The 23492-nt window shown below is 31.1% G+C and overlaps 1 protein-coding gene and 1 pseudogene across 1 annotated transcript; both read right to left on the reverse strand.

Moving 5' to 3' along the window:
• Positions 1-12077: 12077 nt before the first annotated feature.
• Positions 12078-20249, reverse strand: LOC132269653 (nicotine N-demethylase CYP82E3-like). Its single transcript, XM_059770899.1, is given in 4 exon segments — positions 12078-12926; positions 13431-13695; positions 14660-14815; positions 20243-20249. Coding segments are annotated over 4 exon segments (996 nt in total). The 3' UTR covers positions 12078-12358.
• A 543-nt stretch (positions 20250-20792) lies between these two features.
• Positions 20793-23401, reverse strand: LOC132269170 (nicotine N-demethylase CYP82E3-like; annotated as a pseudogene).
• Between the last annotated feature and the right edge of the window lie 91 nt (positions 23402-23492).

Here is a 23492-nt window from a genome sequence, read left to right on the forward strand (position 1 = left end):
CATGTCATATCGTGTCCATATCTCGTATCCGTGCTACATAAACCCTCACAAATCAACTTATAAATTTCTTAAAAATCAAAGTGTTGACATTTTAAATCTTTTTTTCCTATAGAGTTTAAAGAACGAAAAATGATATGAAAACTGAATGAGAGGTTGAACTTGACATGGCTCGGCCATCTCAGATTATTTCTTAAAAGTATAAACACGTAAGATGTTCCTACCTCTTCGTTTTTCTCTCCTCTCTTCCTCTAATTCTCTAATTTTCTTATGTACTTAATCTTATCTTCCATTCTGATTTTGTCTCTTTCGCAAAATTGAAGATAAAATAAAAAAAATTAAAATTCTTCATGTTTTGTAAATACAAAAGCATATAATAATGATCACTATAATAACTTACAAGTGTAGCGATCAACCGTCAATTATGAATAGAAACATATAATAATGATCACTAGAATAACTTTACGTCTTTCTTCTTCTCATTGTCGTAAGCGAAACACTCCACGGATTGACTCAGGCTTCCTTGTTTGGGCTCCGATGCTTGGGCCGTGTTTGTTGGGTTCCTGACTGTCTATTTGGGTTAAACCCATTATACATTTCTTATATATTTATACAACAAGTTTAATTTTCGAAAAAAAAAAAAAAACATAAATAATATTCAATATTGTATAGTAGGATGGCATAGGATCCTCTGTCCTTCAATTTATTATATTGCAATAAAGGCTGTTAAAGGCTGCACGGCCTGCATCGATGACAGTACATTTTTCCTCCTTCTCCTCGTATCATATCTGGTATATAAAAGTAGGGTTGTAACTTGGACGGGCTAATCCAGCCCAACTCAAAATTTTAAAAATAGGGTTTAAATTTACAAATCGGGTTTATGTTCAGGTTGAATTTTGTCAAAACCCAGACATATTCGGGTTGGGTTCGAGCTCAACCCGAACCCAACTCGAAATTCAATTTTTTTTTTTTTTTTTTTTTTTTCTCTCTCCGCTGCTTGAGAGTTGAGAGACAGCAGTGAGATCCAGCGGTGTTAGGAACGCTTCCAGAGACGGTGACCTCCTCCGCCGGAGAGACGAGAATATCACAGCTGATGCCATTCAAATTCCAAACTCTCTCTCTCTCTCTCTCTAAATATATGTATATGAATAGATATATGTATATGTTTCTCTCTCGAGAACCTATATTGCAATAAAGGCTGTTAGAGGCTGCACATGTAAACTATAATTATTCGTGTTAAACTATTCATCACAAATAAATATGAATCTCATAATCTTAGAACTTCATGATTTTCACATATCTATAATGCATAAATAAATAGTTAGATTTAAATACCTCAATTCATGATATCAAACCTTGTTGAGATTAAATCCAACTTCTAGATCCTTTAATTACGAACTAATCTGCAACTCTGATCAACAGGCAAATGTGGAAACTGGTTTCTCTCTCTTGGCCTTTTGTACACATAAAACTTTTACGTGTTGTATCATTAATTGTACATAATTGATGGAGTATATGCACTTTTATAAAGGCAGAGAGAGGACCAGTTTTCCTTATAGTAACATAATTCTACTTTCCATCAAAGTAAGGAATAAGAAAGGAAAACACTTCTCCAATAAGTAATTACTAAAAAGTAATTATAAGTTGACCAAAAATAAATAATATTAATTAATATCTATTTACTTACCCACCAAGTAATATGTCACATGTCCAAATCATGTGGGTCACAATTAAATAAATAATCTTACATTCTCCCACTTGGCACATATGATAATTTCTGTAGTGGTTTAGTAAAATAGTCATTAATGTGCACCATATATCAGATTAACTCATTAAATTGGTCATCATAAATACCATGGTAAATAAATTACCAATGCGAGTCATGGCGGTTATATATCCTTAAATGACACAGTCCCTTCCATGTACCACAACACTAGTAATATATTCAATATAGTCTATAAATGAGAAGTATCAATAATGATCTAACAATAATGTCTTTTCCAACACTATTCCTATTACCACTTAGTAAAGCAATACGTACATGTTCATTAATTAATAGGAAATATCAGAAACACATTTAATTAGCGCAAAATGTCAAATATATATAAGCAATATTTAAGCAATCCACAATTAAAAAATAATCATCATTGACTACATTTAAGACTCATTCTTTCAACATGTTCCATAAATGTCTTGGATGTTAGTCCATTCATTAATGGATTGCAATCATAAATTGTGTACTTATAATTTCAATAGACATTCGTTGTTTCTAAATATATTTTTTAATGATAAAGTATTTCAACTTTAGAATACCTATCATTTTTCATACAAGAAGATCAACAATTGTAACATAAACTTCAGCAATCTGAAAACGGTACCCATAACTCCAAGTCCTGAAATAAATTCTACAACTATAAATTATAGCCTCAAAGCATGCTACAAATTAAAATTTCATAATAGACAAAGTAATTATAAATTACTTTGCACTTTTTCATAATATTGTTCCTCCAACCAAATCTTCTAGAACTCTTTTAATATATATTTTATGAGACAATTCTAAAAACAAATCAATGTGATCTATAATGAAATATTTCTATTCCTATCACATATATCACATAGGATGCCTCATCTATATATTTCACTTCAAAGTTCTTAGAGATAACTTTTAGTTTCATAAAATAAACTAAGATCACTACTAACAAATAAAATATCATCAATATATAGAATCAGAAATATAAACTTACTCCCACTAACCTTCTAGTATATACACTGATCAACAGTGTTTTTCTTTAAACCAAAAGAAATAATGGTATCATTAAACTTAATATACCATTGTTAGGAAGCTTGTTTAAATCCATATATTGACATCTTAAGTTTACGGACTATGAATTTTTTACCCTCTAATATGAACTCTTCAAGTTGTTCCATATGGACTTGCTCTTATAAACTCCTATTCATAAAAATTGTATTCACATCCATTTGATGTAACTCTAAATCATAATAAGCTACTAATGCCATAATATTTCAAAAGATTCCTTCTTAAATACTAGAGAGAAGGTTTCTTTATAATTTCTTCATTCATGACACTGATCCATTTAGTAAAATCATTACTGTTAATGACTTGTGAATATGTAACCGGATCCGTATATATCTCACTATATATCAAAATCAGATTCTTACAGATATATCACATAGTCATCCGGAATAGCAGATCTCCTTTCTCTTTGAGATCGTCTTAATGTTATTCCTTATGATTCTTCTACAATCTATTCATTGGTGACAATCTCATTATAGAGTTGTTGATCATTTAATTGTTCTTCGTTATTATACGGTTCAACAATTGAAGGAACAATTATTTCCTTATAAGTTATGGGTAAAGATATTTGTACCCTAACTTCTGAAATGATCAAATTCTTATTTTTATCACTCCCACTGATTTCACCATTCTTAATGAATCTGACATTACTTGTTTCAATAATTATCGTACTATGTTTCGGATAGTAAAACTTGTACCCTTTAAATTACTTAATATCCACAACATTATGAGTAACGAGGAATTACTTAACATACTCATAACCAATTCCATAAGAGTATGATTACGCCTTACAGCTACACGCTTCTACTGTGGCATATATAACAAAGTGTATTGAACAAAAATGGCATACATTTCAAGGAGTTTAACAAACGGTTAGAATATTAACCTGTTTCATCATACTTTACATAATATTCACCACCTCTATATGACCTTATGATTTTAACTTTTTATCTAGTTATTTTTCAATCTCATTTATGTATACTTCAAGAGTACCCACTACTTGAGATTTTTCACACAACAACTAGATTATCTATAACGTGAAAAATCAACTATAAAGGCGATAACATACTTTTCTCTTCCAAAAAATGGAACATCAGAAGGTCTACAAATAATTTCAAGAAGCTATGTACTTATTGTGGCTCATTTCTTTGTGCGTTTAGTTTGTCTATCCTTAATACAATTTACACACACATCAAAATCAGTAAAGTTTAGATTCAGAAGAATCACATCCTTTACTAATTTTCATAACCTTTCACTAGATATTGACCTAGTCTTTTATACCAAAGATAAATTTTCTATTAATTGAGTTACGCTTAATTCTAACATTATGATACAAGATCAAAATGATTTTAATAAATAAACCATCAAATTTGAATTTACAGAAATCATCAATAATAATACCATAACTCACAAATTATAATTTCTTAAATAAATATCATTATCAAATTTAAATGAAAAACCATTAACATAAAGTTTTTGAAATAAAATCAAATTATGGGAAATTGAATAAACATAAAAAATTTAAAATAATTTAAATAAAATCCATTGTCTAACATTAAATATAGTGTCACAATGGTTTCAACAAAACTTTTTCCCAATTATCATAAATAAGAAATTCTTATTTGAATTTATGGTTTAGGCCATAAAAAATTCTTGCATCTATTAGAAACATAAATATTAGTACTTAAGTCAACCTATCATGTATTAAAAAGAATTTCAACAAGTAATGCGCAATATACAAAAGCCAAAAGCGTACTTTTCTTTTTCGAATCATTCTTCATATATCATGTAATCTTTCTAAAAGTGTTCAATACATTAATGACACTTTTTCATTATTACATTACTTTCTTTTAGTAGATTGACCTAAATCTTTTAATTTTGGGTATTGCTCACTTATTGCCTTTTCTGACTTATTCCCAAATTTCTTTCTAACTTCTTGAGTCATCAGATGAACATAATGATTACCTTACTACTTAAGTTTTATCTCCTCATAAATTAACATAATGGTCAATTCTTTTACTTTCCACTTGTCTTAATAGTGTTAATTCGAAATGACCCATACCAAGTAGACAAAAATTGAGATAAATTGAATAAGAAAATTCTCATTCACAATCATCTATAAGGTTCTCAATTTGGTAGCAACATTAGTCATCCTAAGAACATACCCATACATGGTAAGAGTACCAACAAAAATGCATAGTAGTGATATCAATTAATAATTTTCGTTTTAGATATTTACTTATAATACGAAAACATTCTTCTTGTCAAAATATTCCTTAGCACTATAACTATGGAAAACAATTATTCGCATAACTATAATGCTTAATCTGTTCAATATCTCCCAAGCTTTATGGAAAAAAATTTCTCACTCACTGTCTTTATCAATAATAACAGTAGGTTTCTCAATTTAAAATGCTAAATTAAGATTTAACACATCTAAATTTTGAACTCAACTTACTCATTTCATTATGAGAAGTTAGTCATATTGAGAATTAGAACAGATGTAACATGCGCATTAAGGGATGTAATAAAACAAACATAATAAGATAAACTCTTAACAACAATAATGCTTTGAGTTAATAACATGTATGTATAATTTAAAAATATAAATACAATGTATAACTATAGTACCCCTTTGGGTGGCAACTATAAAATACTAATAATGATGCTTACATGTATTTATATGTATACCTTTATTAGTGATGCATTATTTAATTAAACAAATAAGTTACCTTTGGATATCCTATATTTACCTAATTAAAAAAAAAATACATACGACCCTTTAATTTTTATTTAATCACTTGAAAATCAATTCCCTTTGAGGAATTATTTCTCATAATTAAATAAAATCAATATTCATGAATATCACAAAAAATTATAAGCATCATAATTCATGAAATATTGCAATTATGTTTACTACTAAAATTAATATTCATCAACTATTATGGTTAGGCCGCTTTGGTAGCTACCAACCTTTACATAATATGAATATTAAATTAGATAGTAACTAATTTATGATTAATTATGTTTATTACAAAAATTAATATTCATCAATCATTATGATTGGGCCACTTTAGTAGCTACCAATTTTCACATAATATGAATATTAAATTAGACAGTAATTAATTCATCATTAAGTTATATTTACTAATAAAATTAATATTCATCGACCATTATGGTTAGGCCACTTTGGTAGCTACTAACCCACACATAATATGAATATTAAATTAACTAGTAATTAGTTAATTATTAATTTACCCATTTAACATTATACACACATACTCATAATTGTCGATTAAAGTTTAAGCAACTTCGATCTCAAAAACTTAATAATCCGAAATTTCATAGAAAATATCTTTTTATTTTATATACATAATAAAATATATTATTTTATTTTCGGACTTAAAGATCATAATTGAATCAATTTAAAATTGATTCTACAATATGTATGTATGTTTGGGTACGAAACAATAAGTTATTTACATGTCTAATTTATTAGATTAAATTTCTAAACTCACAAATTATTCTAGAAATTCAAATTCCTAAAATAAATAAATCAATACATATATTTTATGTATTCAATAACTTTAATTTTAATTTAGTTTAAATTAAAATCAGAATCTTTAAATCATTGGACAAATACTTATAACAATAATTTAAACCTCTTTAATGAAATAAATAAATACACAAACTTTATGTATTTATTAATTTTTAAATAATAATAATAATGAGTCTTTGTAATCCTTTCACAAATTACTGTTTCTATAAAACAATAGCTAGACAAATGTAATTATTATTATTATTATTTTAATTCAATGTTCTTTATTAGTCATGCACGAAAATCAGTAACCTAAAGTATTGAAGTTGTTTGTCTTACACACATTATGCATACATTTGTATTATTACACATATGTAAACTATGTATCAGTAACTAACTTTCATAATTCAATTTTGGCTCAGAAATTGAGGTACCTAAACCCAAAAACCACACGGACTGATCTAAACATACGATTCTAAAAGAATGGATTATACAATCATTTAATTTTAAAATTATACATATTATTTATGCAACTTTAATGAAAAATAATGAGTTCCTAAACCGTTAGCTCTGATATCACATGTAAATTATAATTATTCGTGTTAAACCATTCATCACAAATAAACATGAATCCCATAATCTTAGAACTTCATAATTTTCACATATCTATAATGCAAAAATAAATAGTTAGATATAAATACATCGATTCATGATATCAAACCTTGTTGAGATTAAATCCAACTTCTAGATCCTTTATTCACGAACTAATCTGCAACTCTGATCAGTAGACAAAAGTGGAAACTGGTTTCTCTCTCTTGGCCTTTTGTACACATAAAACTTTTACGTGTTGTATCATTAATTGTACATAATTGATGGAGTATATGCACTTTTATAAAGGCAGAGAGAGGACCAGTTTTCCTTATAGTAACATAATTCTACTTTCCATCAAAGTAAGGAATAAGAAAGGAAAACACTTCTCCAATAAGTAATTACCAAAAAGTAATTATAAGTTGACCAAAAATAAATAATATTAATTGATATCTATTTACTTACCCACCAAGTAATATGTCACATGTCCAAATCATGTGGGCCACAATTAAATAAATAATCTTACAGCACAACCTGCACCGATGATGATACATTTTTCCTCCTTATCCTCGTACCATAAACAAAACAATGCAATGTTTTGTCCACTTCATTTATTATCCCTTGTGACTTTTTACAGCAAAGACATATAATTCAATGAATTGTGTGTGATATGGAGCAAATTATTGTAGATTTTTAAACTGTGTCACTAAAATGCAAGGGTAAGTTTTGGTGGTGAGAAACTTTGTACATATATGCTACTGAGGATCTAAATAAGATACACTAAAAAAAAAAAAAGATATACTGAAAAGAGAAGAAATAATATAAAGCTCATTTCTCTCTTTCTTCCTTCTCATCTTTTATATTTTTTTCTCTATATTTGTTCTATATTTATAAAACGTTATTAGAAGAAAAAAATATATATTTTTCTTTCTTGCTTTGAATTTATTGCCCTTGATTTTTCAGACAAAAACTACCTATCATGGATCCTTGATGCCGAGATTCATCTCGATGCCATGGATCTTGGACATATAATTAAAGTAGACAATAAAACGTCCTTGCAGGACTGTACAATAGTAATGATTTTCCTTCGACATCATTTACATGACGAATTAAAAACTGAGTACCTATCTGTTAAAGACCCACTCATCTTATGAAATGATTTAAAAGAACGATATGAGTATCAGAAAACTGTATTTCTTCCAAAAGTTCGATTTGACTGAAAACATCTGCGATTGCAGGATTTTAAAACTATAAGGACCTGTTTACTAACGCTTTTACTTTTTTATTTTTACTTTCTTCAAAAGTAAAATCATACTTTTACTTTTTAGAGATGAAATAGAAAGTAAAATCGTGTTTAATACGAAAATTTTATTTTTAATATTTTGAAAGTAAAAATCAAAAAGGAAGTTTAGTAATTTTAATTTTGCTTCTTTTACCTTTCTCTCTCTATATTTTTTTTTCTTTCTCTAACTGGGTCTCTCAATGCCGGATGAACTTGGTCATATCCGGTGAGCCATTAGTCAATCCATCGTCTAAGCCCGTACCCAGAGCTATACCCCTTGCATAGCACGCACCGTAAAACAGACTAATAGAGTGAATCAGACAAGCTGCAGGTATGGGGGTCAACTTTCTTTTTTGACAGGCGAAGTGATGTTGAAGTTGAATGAATTTCTTGTAGAGTTGTTCGCTTCCTTAGCGCATTTCCATTACAGAAAGGGAGTGGAATCAGATTGTGCCTTTCAAGAATGAATTTCCATTTGAATATTTCTATAATGAATTTCCATTTTTGAACCTGATGAGGGCAGGTGAGAACTCGCTCTCACGATCTCTATTCTTGGGAAGAAAGGGAGTGGAATCAGATTGTGCCTTTCGAGAATGAATTTCCATTTGAATCTTTCTATTTCTGGTATTTTTGGACCTGGAAGGTCTAATCTTTAGGGATCAAAATCAAAAGCTGACTTTTCATATCTTTTCTTTTTCAACGATTTTTGACTTTTGAAAGCAGAGTAGAAGAAGATTGTCACAGCCATTTATGTCTTCTCTCACCTCTCATCGAATGCGACTTGAACTCCATCGGCGGCGGCGGCATTTGAGACCACCAGGGTCTCCGATTCGGCAGAGAATTCCGTTGATTTTTACTTCTTTGAGGAGGAATTTCATATTGACCTTGCTCTTTCAAAACGATGAAGGGTTTCAGTTTTCGACAGTGTTTGGTAGTGTTTGGAGAGAGAGAGAGAAGCGATGATGGTGGTGGTTGTCGGCAATGGCGGTGGTGACGGTGTTTGTCGACGGCGAGGAGGTGGCAGTGGCAATGACCGTGGTCGAGAGGAGGTGATACAGATGATTAGTTAGGATATATATATATATATATATATATATATATATATATATATATTATATCAATGCTACAGTAGAGGAAGTGATTTCTACAAACAATGTAGAAAATATAGAAAGTGAGGATCTTCACAAAATCAGGAATTACTTTCTTAAAACAAAAAAGTGAAAGTATTTTATTAAACACAATTTTTACTTTTGATTCTCAATTTTAGGAATTGACAGCAGAAATCAGGAATCATTTTTGTTAGTAAACAGGCCCTAAGTGAATTATATTTTTTTTCAAAATCAGCCACAATTAATTTTATGTGGAGAAAAAATTATTTACTAGGACATGATAGAAAAACATTATCCAAATTTTATGTTTCGAATGTGCTCTTGCAACAACAGTATAGAAAGCGTCAATTTACCAAATATTCTAAGCTGATTTCGTATTTATTGTAACTGAACAAAATAATAAGTTTTTGTTGAAAAATTACCACTACATTTAGTCTCCAATTTGGTTCCTCAATACGTACAACAAATGTAGCGGTCTAATGTCAATTTTGAATAGAAACATAAAATGATGATCACCGGAAATCTTTGTTGAAATTGAGAGAAAAGAAAAGGGTAAGAAAATTATAATAATGAAATATCTTTGTTTCTCAAGCGTTGGGAAATTGTGGATAAGCCAAACACTCTACGGAACTTAGGCGTTGACATTTTAAAACTTTTTCCCTATGAAGTTAAACGTGGTTATTTTTTGTCAAGAGCCATGGGATGATTAATCAAGCTTAAGGTGGCCCGCGACCTAATGGGTGGCTTGACCCCTGAAGGGCAAGCCTGGCCCAGCCCTATAAGATGGTGGGACAAGCCTGGTATAGGTCTTGGCCCACTGCCTAGTTCGTAAGCTAGCCAACCAAGACTCGTAAGCCCATCCACCGAGGCCCATGATATCTTTTCAAAAAAAGGATAAAATACGCTAACACCCCTTCAGATTTGGTAAAAGAACACGCAAATGAAGGTTACTTATTTTTGGGACAATGACATCCCCTTGAAAAAATTCCATCCAAACAAGGCCTTAAATTATATGAAAAGACAAAATTACTCCTTAATATTAAATTCAGATTTATTGTAAAATATAATAGTTGTCAAAATAACGCAATTACCCCTAAATGTTTAGCGCACAAGCACTTGAATGTTGAAGTTCTCTTTTTCTTTTCCATTCTTGTGATATTGTTCGAGGAATTGTATTTGTTCTCCTTGGAGTGGCGTTAGCTATTTTTTGCCTTTTCCTGATGACGTCCTTTTTATTTTTATCTTCAGTGAAGATGAGAAGCCAGATTAATTATTATATTTCTCTGTCCTAGTAAAGAAATGCCAGTTGAAATCTTCGGGAACTGCCTATTGCTTCAAATTTCATTGTGACATAATTTCTTCTTGTTGGAGGAATTGCTTTTTTTGATGCAAGAAAGCAAAAAGTTGGCAAATGTTTTTATACACAAAATTTTCGATCTGCCTGCTTGCTGCAGATTATTGAGCAGTTCCAGAAGTGTCATTTGGATCACCCTATTGCAAAATTTCTAGCATTGTGGCTGTTTGTTTGGGGTAGTTTCGTTCAATTTATTAGCTTGTAAAGTTATAACGGTCAACTAAATGGTCAAAGGGTAATTTGGTCAATTTTTCATGCCGGTTGGTTTTAAGGGGTGTCTTTGTCCACTTTTTAATCTTAAGGGGTCCCTTTTCAATCTTAAGGGGTTTCATTGTCTCAAAAACATGTAACTTTCATCTGAATGTCCTTTTGACAAATCTTAAGGAGTGTTGATATACTTTACCCTTTTAAAAAAAGATGTATAATATATAGATATATATATTGATACCTCTTTATATAATAACTACAAAAAAAAAAAAAAAAAAAAAAAGCAGCGAGTAATGTTATTCCCAAAAATTGTTAGTTGTTTTTGGTGTTTTTTTCGCAACTATTTATCTATTAGACTATTACAAGTAAAGATGTCACGGTCAATATGTACTCATATTGAACTTTTTATATACGTGGGTTTTAAATGACACCATAGTTAATCTATTACAAACTTTCAACAATTTTTCCGGGTAAAAATGTTTGAATATACCACCATAATAGATAACATATGCAAATGAAATTATTCATTTAATTGAGCTTAGTAGAGCGAAATTTGTGTTGGATCATAGTTACCTTCCATGTTTGGAAGAGGTAGCCAATGCTGACTATGTATTTTGATCTGTTAATAATAGGTTTTTATTTTTTTATTTATTTTTTATTTTTGGGTAAGTGATTTGTTAATAATTGTTTATTCTTGTTTTTGGATAAAACAAAATTTCATGAATAATGTGGATAAAGGTTTGTTGTTTTGATAAGAATTTTTAAAAAGCCAATATGAGTTGATAAAAGGTTTGACCAACATTCCCAAATAATTAATCTACATGCTCATCAAAAGATCATCAGCAAATAAGTTATATATGGATTCATATCAAGTATGACAAGAAACTAAAATGACATGTTTGATTTAGTTTTCTCATTTTTAGTTAACAAATTTTAATTTAAAAAGATTTGTTTTCAGTTTCTTCTATAGTTTTATTTCTATTTTTGAGTGGTACCACCAAATACCCCCAATGCTTTCGAAAGTTTATTTATAATAATGCTTTTAAAGTGTACGAAATGCGAATGTCGTAACAATCAAAATTATTTTGACAATATTAATAACCTTTTCACTATTCTGGATGTACAATGCAATTTCGGTAGTAATATTCCATTTCAGCTGGAAAACGTAGTTAGATGTTTAGGGCAGTATAAGTGATCAAGGGGTAGTAACTCATATTACGGGAGGAAACTTTGCACAGAGTTCCATTACTGTTAATGGGTGGCTCCGCGATTTCTTATGGGCGCAGGCATCTCAGGTAATTCAGTCTTATGGTTCTTCATTATCTGCATATGGCCTTGTTCTTACATAAATATGACAACAGTTTAAAGTGCTTTTTTTTTTTTTTTTTGGGAGGGGGAATGGGACATATAATAGTCTTGTGGTTAATTTGTATTTCTGCTCACAACATATGATACAGGTAAATAGAGTTTAATTTTCATAAAATTTAGAGGGAAGGCGTGGGGTGATGACAACTTCCAGTGGGGTTGGCTTAGGCATCGGAATACCCAAGCCTTCAGTCATGTCCACAAGTTCACCATTTGGTGTAGTGAAGTTGAACCCCTGAAGCAATCGAGCCAATGTCAAGTGTGTTACTTGCAAGGCAAATGAGATCCCGGGGCAAGATCGCCTACCGGAGCCAAATGGGATGAACTCAAAATGATGACCACCAAAATCTACCGCTGTGTGGGTTGTCAGAAACTTCTCCGGCATGAATTTGTCAGGGTCCGTCCACACACGAGGATCTCGGTGAAGCTTCCACATATTTACTAGCAAACGGGTGTTCTTATGTGGTACTGATGAGGGAGCTGCTGGGTATAGACGTAAAGTTTCTTTGACAATTGCTTGGAGGTAGACTAAGTTCTTGATGTCGGATTCTTCTACCCGTCTCTCTGTGCCAACTTTGTAGTCTATCTCTTCTTGGGCATGCTTCATAGTGTGATTATTGTTCAATAAGATGGACAAGAGCCATGTGGTGTCTGAGCCTGCTAAGATGAGGACCTTCAGGGCAAGAATGTTAGAAACATAATAAGAAGCAGATACATCAAATCTATGCTATATGTGTCTTTTGATATATTTGTATACACAAACAAACACCAATCAAAAACCAAGAAATGTGCTTCCCAACTATTTGGGGTTGGCTTCTATGGATCAAGTACTATTTTATATAACAGCTAGCCTCATAGTACTGTGCCAAAATAAGAAGAAGATTTGGACTCTGTATGATCATGTTAAGATTTGGAAATTTTGGTTAGGGATGAAAATGAGTCAGGGTTAACACTTGTCTCTAGTTTTTTTAGGTCTTTGCCTCAATTTTTCATCTAAATAATGAATTAAGTTAAAACTTCCGAATTTTCAGTACTATTTACCTTTTCATACGACTGATGAAGCCAACAGTTTTTATACGAATATATAGAGCCATGCGATTCAAAGTAAATAGTGACTTCGAATAGTCTGATGTAATTAATTACTACTTTCAGATGTCTTAAACTGAATATTTATCTTTCATATAGTTTCCTTGATAACAGTTTACTTTGCGTGGCCATAAAAGAATTCATCATCAATTGCAGAGAGCATCACATCTATGAATTCCTGCTCATCACCCCTCTCACTCCCAATTCCCTTGTGAAAATGTTCTTGAACCCAACTCTCAAAAAAAGAATCCAATTCTCTTCCAGTTCTCTTCATGGTCTTCAAGTCTCCTAGCACATCATCAATCCATCTAAACAATGGAAATGGAATTGCATCTGACAATGCACGGGCTGGCCCTGAGATTGAAAATTTTTTTAGAGATCCTAGGCGAACTTTAATTGTGAGGCCCTTGAATAAATTCTTCTTCTCTCTTCTCTTTTTTATTTTATTTTATTTTTCTTTTTCATGCCCAGATTCAAATTTTGTTGTAGACATAATTGTCAAAAAGAAAAAAAGAAAAAAAAAACAGAAATAGAAGTTATATAAATAAAAAAATGTTTGTTTTGCTGAAAAAAAATATATATTACTTAAATGCAATGCAATGAATTGATCCAAGTTGTTGAAATAAAATATAGATATTACCTCAATGCAATGATTTGTTTTTCTAATTTATTTGTCCTTAAGACTCCAAGTGAAGGATTGCTGGATTGGAATACCGTATTACAACAAATTCATTTGTCAAATAATAATTCTATAATAACTTCTAACTTTATGCATTCTAATTTATGAAAATCCGAGACAAGAAACTGAGGAGCCAACAACCAAGATTGTTCTGTATTTTTTTTCGAAAAGTAAGAATGTTCTGTGTTTGGTTTGCACTTAACTGTATAGTGTGATGTTCATATGTATATAATATATACCAAGAGATTTGACTACTCAAAGGGCAGAAAACATATAAATAAATTTTTTGTTATCAAACGTGGAACAAATATATGAGGTTGTGTGCCCCTTTAAAGAAAAAGGCAAAACGAGAAAAGAAGAGGCAAAAGGCATATGATGATTATATGATTCATATTAAATTTTGTCAATGAGATTCTAAGATGACTAAAATTTGAGGCCTTTTCGAGTTTTAAGTTAATTGTCTTAATTTTTTTTTTTTTTAAGTCCATCATCAACGGGCTTGCAAAATTTGAGGCCGTATAAATTTTGAGGCTCTAGGCGACCGCCTTGGGCCAACCGTGACAAAACAAATGCCTAGCCTACATCAATAAATTCCTTAATTACTCTGCTAAAATTTATTGTCCGCAGAATATTTCTTACCTGCAATTATCTTCACAACAATATTCAAAGTAAAATGTTCAAGCCACTCCCTGATCAACACCCTCCTCTTGTTGCTCTTCTTGACAAGCAAGTGTTTCGAGACTCGGACGTGCCTGTTGTCACGAGGAGTGTTGAAATTAGTACACTTACCGAAAACTTATATAATTAGGATAAATTGTTATATGAAATATAAAAATACGCCTCAAAATTAAAACGAAATTTATGGAGAAAATTATGAAACATAAAAATATGCCTCAAAATAAAAAAGAAAAAGAAAAAAGAAGACGACAAAGTAGTGAATTGAAGCAAGTGCAACTCAGGCATTGTTTGCTTCAATTTAATGTATTGCAATAAAGGCTGTACCATGATTAAATTGAGGCTGTAGTATGTACCATATCTGGTATATAAAAGCAAACAAAATAAATGGGCACATCAAACAAAATAAGTGTGACATTTTAAATCTTTTTTCCCTGTGAAGTTTAAAGACGAAAAGTGATATGAGTTTTCCAAAAGCACAAACGAGTGAGATGCTTCAACCTTTTTATTTCTCTTTCTACCTCTTTGTTTCTCTCTCCTCTCTTTCTCTAATTCTCCATTTTTATTATGTATTCAATCTTATCTCCGATTTTGGTTTTTTTTGTCTCTCCTTTGATTTCGCAAAATTGAAAATAAAATAAAAAAAATTAAATTTCTTCATGTTTCGCAAATACAGAAGCACAAAACCGAAAAAAAACAAAAAAAAAAAAAAAAAAAGAAGAAGAAAAGAAGTTACAACTATTGTTTATCTCTTTCCGATTTTGTATCTATGAAAAAAAAAAAAAAAAAAACACACACACGCATTTAGAATCCCCTTTCAAACACAAAATATGTTTTCGGGCGGAGTCAGAAATTAAATCCAGAGAGGGCATAATGTGAAAAAAATAATTTAATAAACATAAAAACAAATATAGATTCTTCAAATTATAAAGAGGCATAGAAGAAAAAAATTATTGCAAAATAATATGTCAATCAATAATATAAAAAGAGAAATAGTTGACAAAAATTAAAAAAAGGAAAGAAAAAATGAGAGAACTTTGAAAGGAAAAAATGATAAAGTTAGACTTAAAAAGGAAATTTAACTTTTTGGTAAGGAAATAAAATGAATTTAAAGAGTAAGAGAGAAAAAAAAGTAGAAACTTAAGAGATAATTTTAGAAAAGAAAAATTTAAGGGAAACATTATATGTATTTTTTTATATATACATACAAAATTATATAAATTTAGTATCTATATTATAGTATGCGGGGCTAGACCAGGGCATGTGCCCTTTGAACATACACCGGCTCCGTCCTTGTTCCTTTATGACATTGCAAGATTTGTGAAATCACACTAATTTTTGGTTTTAGCAGGATTCTTTGTGTTTCTTAATTTGCAATCTTTCAACTATATCATATTATCCGGTGACCCATTGAATTTTGATTTCACACCTGAGGGACAGGCTAAGGGTTGGTACTTATTTGACTTCATCTCCACAACCCTTCAACTATAAATATTCTCTCAAATTGAATTTAACCTAATTTTCAGATAAAATTTATAGACTTTTTCAACTATATATATGTAGTACATCATTTTATTAATTACTTACGGAGTAATAATTTTAAAATTATTAGATATATTGTAAGTTGTCCCTCGGATTTGATTGAAAGAATTAACACCGCCGCCTTGCAGTGTAAGCCTAGGCTAAAAAATTTACATAAAAAGAAAATTAAAATATATATATAAATTTATGAAATACTCCTATGTATATGTGTATATATATATTTCTGTCGTCTCGATATCCGTGTCCTAAACTTTCTATTTCTATCTGATAAAAATTCTGTTTGTTTGTCACAATATTCATATTCTTGGCAGGTAAAAAAAAAATACACTACGTCACTACTGTTCAACGGTAAATAACCATGTTACGGTTCCTATTTGTACTGGCTTTCCTCTTTTAAGTATGTTCTCTCTCTCTCGCGTATATATTATATAACCCACAGAAACCTTTTTACCCTAGACAGAAAAAGGTTATCACCTCAGTCTATCTCCCTCTCCGATCTGAACCAAATTCACCAAATTCAGGTACACAGCTCTTGTACTCGAATAAACGGATCTTTATATCTATATTCATGCAATGCTTTTTGCGAGATTATCTCAAGTTGAACAAATTCATTATAATTCAATAAAAATTAGGGGCTTTATCAATTTTTTTTAATGTATCTTATAGTTGGCGTGATAGTTAAGCTGGGTTTATTAGGGTGTTGATTGCTTTTTGGGGATCGGTCAATAATGGCGGCGGCGGTGCAGCAACCACTATCAAAAGGACCATGCAAAAGCAATGAATTTTCTTCAACATCGTTGACATGACGAATTAAAAACTAAATACCTAACGGTTAAAGGCCTACTTATCTTATGGAATAATTTAATTGTATTTCTTCCAAAAGCTTGACTTGACTAAATACATATGTGATTGCAGAAATTAAAAATCATAAATGAGTATAATTAAGTTCTTTTCAAAATCAACTCATAATTAATTTTATCTGAAAAAAAAAAAATTCATTGACGAGAACTTGATAGAAAAAATCAACTCATAATTAAAAATCATAATCGAGGGCATGATAGCAATATCAAAAGCGTTGATTTATTAAATATTCTGAACTGATTTCTTACTAACTCGTAATTGAATAAAATAATAAATTTTTGTTGGAAAATCACCACTACATTTAGTCTCCAATTAGGTGCCCCAATGCCCACAAATGAAGCGGTCTACCGTCAATTTTGAATAGAAACATATAATGATGATCACTGGAAATCTTTGTTGAAATTGAGAGAAAAGAAAAGGATAAGAAAATTATAATAATGAAATATCTTTGTTTCTCAAGCGCTGGGAAATTGTGGGTAAGCCAAACACTGAATGGAACTCAGGCGTTGACATTTTAAATTTTTTTCACTATGAAGTTTAAAGAATAGTTAGAAAAAAGACTTTAAAGGTTCCTGATAATTTCGAATCTTATCAAGTTTAAATTTATTGCCCTTGATATTTCGAGCAAAAATTATTGTCATGGATCCTTGATGCTGAGATTCATCTCGATGCCATGGATCTTGGGCATACAATTAGAGTAGATAATGAAACGTCCCTGTAGGATTGTGCAAAAATAATGATTTTTCTTCGACATTATTTACATAACGAATTAAAAAATGAGTACTTAATGGTTAAAGACCCACTCATCTTGTGAAATAATTTAAAAGGACGATATGAGTATCAGAAAAATGTATTTCTTCAATAGCTCTATTTGACTGGATCTATCAACGATTGCAGGATTTTAAAACCACAAGTGAGTATAATTTAATTAATTTTATGTAGAGAAAAAATCACTGACGAGGACATAATAGAAAAAACATTCTCTACATTTCATGTCTCGAATGTACTCCTGCAACAGCAGTATCAAGAGGGTCGATTTATCAAATATTCTGAGCTGATTTCTTACTTACTCTTGATTAAACAAAATAATGAACTTTGTTGAAAAATCACCCCAACATTTAGCCTCCATTTTGGTGCTTCAATGCCTACATCAATTGCAGCAGCCTACGGTCAATTTTGAATGGAAACATATTATGATGATCACTGGAAATCTTTGTTGAAATTGAGAGAAAAGAAAAGGATAAGAAAATTATAATAATGAAATATCTTTGTTTCTCAGGCGTTGACATTTTAAATCTTTTTTCCCTATGAAGTTTAAAGAACTGTTGGAGGAAAGACTTTGAACGTGTCGATGGGGCTTGAGAAGTGGTTTTTTTTTTTTGTCTTTTTTGTTTTATTATTTTTATTGTTAGGGTGAGTAAGCCGGTAAGAGCCATGGGATGATTAATCAAGCTTAAGGGTGCAAAAGTGGCCCGCGACCCACTGGGTGGCTTGAGCCCCTGAAGGGCAAGCCGGGCCTAGCCCTATAAGATGGCGGGACAAGCCTGGTATAGGTCTTGGCCCACTACCTAGTTTGTAAGCCAGCCAACCAACACCCGTAAGCCCATCCACCGAGGCCCATAATATCTTTTTTTTTTAAAAAGACGTATAATAAATTTTTGTTATTATAGTAGAATTAGAAAAAATATATTGTGCGACTTATTATGATGAGTAATTAGAATGTGTTTACAAGTAGTTATAATTTGAGACGGGTCAGAGAAAAATATATTGAATTTTTAGTTTTAAAATATCATGTATTTAGGGAGGTATACAATAATTTAAATTATAATCTATTAAATTTTTTATGGGTGAAGTTTATGCAAGAGTGGTGATCTCTTGCTCCCCATGAAGCAAGAAAATTCTTCTGCACTTTTTAGAGTGACCATTAGATTAAATCTAATGGTCACATTCTAAACCCACCTATAGACTTTCCTTATAATAAAAAACCACTATCACTATTTCTAGTTTCAAAATTTAATATTTACAAATACAATTAATTATAACAATAAAAGATAAGTACTAAAAAAATAAAAATAGAAATCTCTTCACCTCTCCAAATCACACGTCTCACTAAAAATAAAGTTGACATTGTCTCTTTGAGTGTGAGAAATAAATTAAAAATTGCACTATTGACATACAAAATAATGAAACATCAACTAAAAAATAATTAAAAAATTAAAAATAAAATGTCTATTTTTTTATCCACTTGATCAACTTAATGTAATCTGTGATTTGCATAAACTTCACCCATAAAAAATTTAATAGATTATAATTTAAATTATTGTATACCTCCCTAAATACATGATATTTAAAAACTAAAAATTCAATCTATTTTTCTCTAACCCGTCTCAAATTATAACTACTTGTAAACACATTCCAATTACTCATCATAATAAGTCGCACAATATATTTTTTTTAGTTCTACTATAATAACAAAAATTTATTGATGTAAGGACGAGATTTAAGACAAAACATGCTATTATTTTATGAAATTTCATATTTTCTTTGTAAATTAGTTGTTTTTTTTAGTATTTTCTTTAATACTGCTATTATTATACTATCATTATTTTTACTTTTTTAGTACTTGCCTTTTAATGTTATAATTAATTATATTGGTAAATATTAAATTTGGAAAATAGAAATAATGATAGTGTTTTTATAATAAAAGGAAAGCATATAAGTGGGTTTGGAATGTGACCATTAGATTAAATCTAATGGTCACTATAAAAAGTGCGGAAGATTTTTCTTGCTCCATTGGGAGCAAGAGATCACTGCTCTATATATATATATTGATACCTCTTTATATATAAATACAGAAAAAATAAAAAAAGCGAGTATTGTTATTCCCAAAAATAGTTAGTTGTTTTTGGTGTTTTTTAACCCAACTATTTATCTTACAAGCAAAGATGTAACGGTGAATATGTACTCATATTGGACTTTTTATCTAGGGTTTTAAATGACACCATAGTAAATCTATTACAAACTTTCAACAATTTTTCTGGATAAAAGTGTTTGAATATACCACCATAATAGATAACATATGCAAATGAAATTATTCATTTAATTGATCTTAGTAGAGCGAAATTTGTGTTTGATCATAGTTACCTTCCATGTTTAGAAGAGGTAGCCAATGCTGACTATGTATTTTGATCTGTTAATAATTTTTTTTTTCTTTGTCGGTAAGTGATTTGTTAATAATTTGTTTATTCTTGTTTTTGGATAAAACAAAATTTCATAAATAATGTGGATAAATGTTTTGATAAGAATTTTTAAAAAACCAATATGAGTTGATAAAAGGTTTGACCAACATTCCCAAATAATCTACATGCTCATCAAAAGATCATCAGCAAATAAGTTATATCAAGTATCACAAGAAACTAAAAGGACATGTTTGATTTAGTTTTCTAATTTTTAGTTAACAAATTTTAATTTTAAAATATTTGTTTTCAGTTTCTTCTATAGTTTTATTTCTATTTTTTGAGTGGTACCACCAAATACACCCAATGCTTTCGAAAGTTTATTTATAATAATGCTTTAAAGTGTACGAATTACGAATGTAACTATTTATAGGTAACAATCAAAATTATTTTGACAATATTAATAACCTTTTCACGTTCTTACATAAATATGACGACAGTTTAAAGTTTTTTTTTTTTTTGATACATGGTACATAGAGTTTAATTTTCATAAAATTTAGAGGGAAGACGTGGGGTGATGACAACTTCCAGTGGGGTTGCCTTAGGCATCGTAAGACCCAAACCTTCAGTCATGTCCACAGGTTCACCATTTGGTGTAGTGAAGTTGAACCCCTGAAGCAATCGAGCCAATGTCAAGTGTGTCACTTGCAAGGCCAATTTGATCCCGGGGCAAGATCGCCTACCGGAGCCAAATGGGATGAACTCAAAATGCTGACCACCAAAACTTACCTCTGCTTGGCTCGTCAAGAGCCTCTCTGGCATGAATTTGTCAGGCTCTGTCCACACACGCGGGCGAGTGTTCTTTGGGATGTGATAGCCACTCACATTACAGTATTCCCTGGCCTGGTGCGGTACTGCTAAGGGACCTGGTGGGTACAGACGTAGAGTTTCTTTAACAATTGCCTGGAGGTAGACCAAGTTCTTGATGTCGGATTCTTCTACCCGTCTCTCTGTGCCAACTTTGGAGTCTATCTCTTCTTGGGCATGCTTCAAAGTGTGAATATTGTTCAATAAGATGGACAAGAGCCATGTCAAGTTAATATATGTGGTGTCTGAGCCTGCTAAGATGAGGATCTTCAGGGCAAGAATGTTAGAAACATAATAAGAAGCAGATACATCAAATCTATGCTATATGTGTCTTTTGATATATTTTGTATACACAAACAAACACCAATCAATAACCAAGAAATGTGCTTCCCAACTATTTGGGTTGGCTTCTATGGATCAAGTACTATTTTATATGGCAGTACTGTTAACAGCTAACTGTGCCAAAATAAGAAGTAGATTTGGACTCTCTATGATCATCTTAAGATTTGGAAATTTTGGTTAGTAATGAAAATGAGTCAGGGTTAACACTTGTCTCTAGGTTTTTTAGGTCTTAGCCTCAATTTTTCATCTAAATAATGAATTAAGTTAAAACTTTTGAATTTTCGGTAAGATTTACCTTTTCATATATATGACTGATGAAGCCTATTAGTTTTTATACGAATATATAGAGCAATGCGATTAAAGTAAATAGTCACGTCGAATAGTCTGGTCTAATTAATTACTACTTTAAGATGTCTTAAACTGAATATTTATCTTTACAGTTTTTGAACATGAATCTAAAGACATACCAATATAGTTGCCTTGATAACAGTTTGTTTTGTGTGGCCGTAAAAGAATTCATCATCAATTGCAGAGAGCATCACATCTATGAAGTCCTGCTTATCACCCCTCATTCCCAATTCCCTTGTGAAGATGTTCTTGAACCCAACTCTCAAAAAAAGAATCTAATTATTTTCCAGTTCTCTTCATGGTCTTCCTCAAGTCTCCTAGCACATGTTCAATCCATCCAAACAATGGAAATGGAATTGCATCTGACAATACAAATGCCCCACTTACATACATAAATTCCTTCATTACTCTTCTGAATCACCGTGTCTCTTCATCATCCGTGGAATATCTCTTACCTGCAATCATCTTCACAACAATATTCAAAGTAAAATGTTCAAGCCACTGACTGATCAACACCCTCCTGTTGTTGCTCTTTTTGGCAAGCAAGTGCAACTCTTTAATGCTAGTGTCCAATTCCAAGAATCGGACATGCCTCAGTGTGTCAAGTCTGCGACTTGAGAGCAACTCGAGAAATGCTAGTTTGTGCATGTCACGCCAAAGTGGCCCATAAGGCGTGAACCCGAAGCTTGCATAGTTGTAGCCAAGGTACTTGCCAGCAAGGTCGAATCCATGAATTGTCAATGGGGAGATTAATATTAAATAAGAGAGAATTGGGGATCGAAAGATTAAATAGTTGAAAATTTTTAGAGGAAATAAGATTAGACTTTAGAGGGAGAGAAGAAGTGAGCTCTCAGATTTGTGCGAAGATTAGGAATTTAGAAGTTCTCTGTACTTTGACTTAGTGATTGTTTAGGGCTTATTTGGTTTGGACCTATTTGGTTGAGTCTTTGTTTTAAAATTGTGGCTTAGATATTGTGCTTGTTTGGATGGGTTAAAATTAAGGGGTTAATACTACTACTATTTTTTTTTTTTTTTTTTTTTAAATATTGGGCTAAATATACCTATATTATAAATAAATTTTTTTTTTTTTTTTTGGGGGTGCTCGATCCCACCCAAGCCCCCTCGGTTCCACCACTGCTTGCCAGCACTATTAGTAGGCATTAAAGTGAAGGGTATGTCATTAGTGGTGGAAGCACTCTTTGACAGCTTCCCAACTGCTTACCACGAGTGCACAGTGCACCCCGAGCCCGATTGTGAAGATGGGGCAGATCCGAACCACCGGGGTCTCGCCGCCTAGTTGGTGGAGGTGACCTAGTAAAGGCCATGCACCAGATGTTTCAGGAGGGAGTGATACGATGGTCTTTGTAGTGGTTTGGCTGTGATTTCTTGATCTCCATAGACTGTACGACAGCAACAATGCTATGAGAGTACCAATTGCTTGTGGAAGAGAGAGGAAATCCATGAAGCAGTACTGTTTGAGTAATGAGATCACTTCTTTATTTTGAATATTCCAATTTGGTGTTATATTACGTGTATATATAATTAGTGTCTTTCTATTGAACTTGTTTAAACAAATATCTTAATTCCTAGTGGTACTTTAAAAATAATAATAATAATAATAATTGATAAATTACATTGATATGTTATTTAGCCTTTACTAT

This window comes from Cornus florida, unplaced genomic scaffold, assembly GCF_030987335.1.
Source record: "Cornus florida cultivar Cherokee Brave unplaced genomic scaffold, ASM3098733v1 CherokeeBrave_3.0.0_Hap2_Chr08, whole genome shotgun sequence".
NCBI classification, from domain to species: Eukaryota; Viridiplantae; Streptophyta; class Magnoliopsida; order Cornales; family Cornaceae; genus Cornus; species Cornus florida.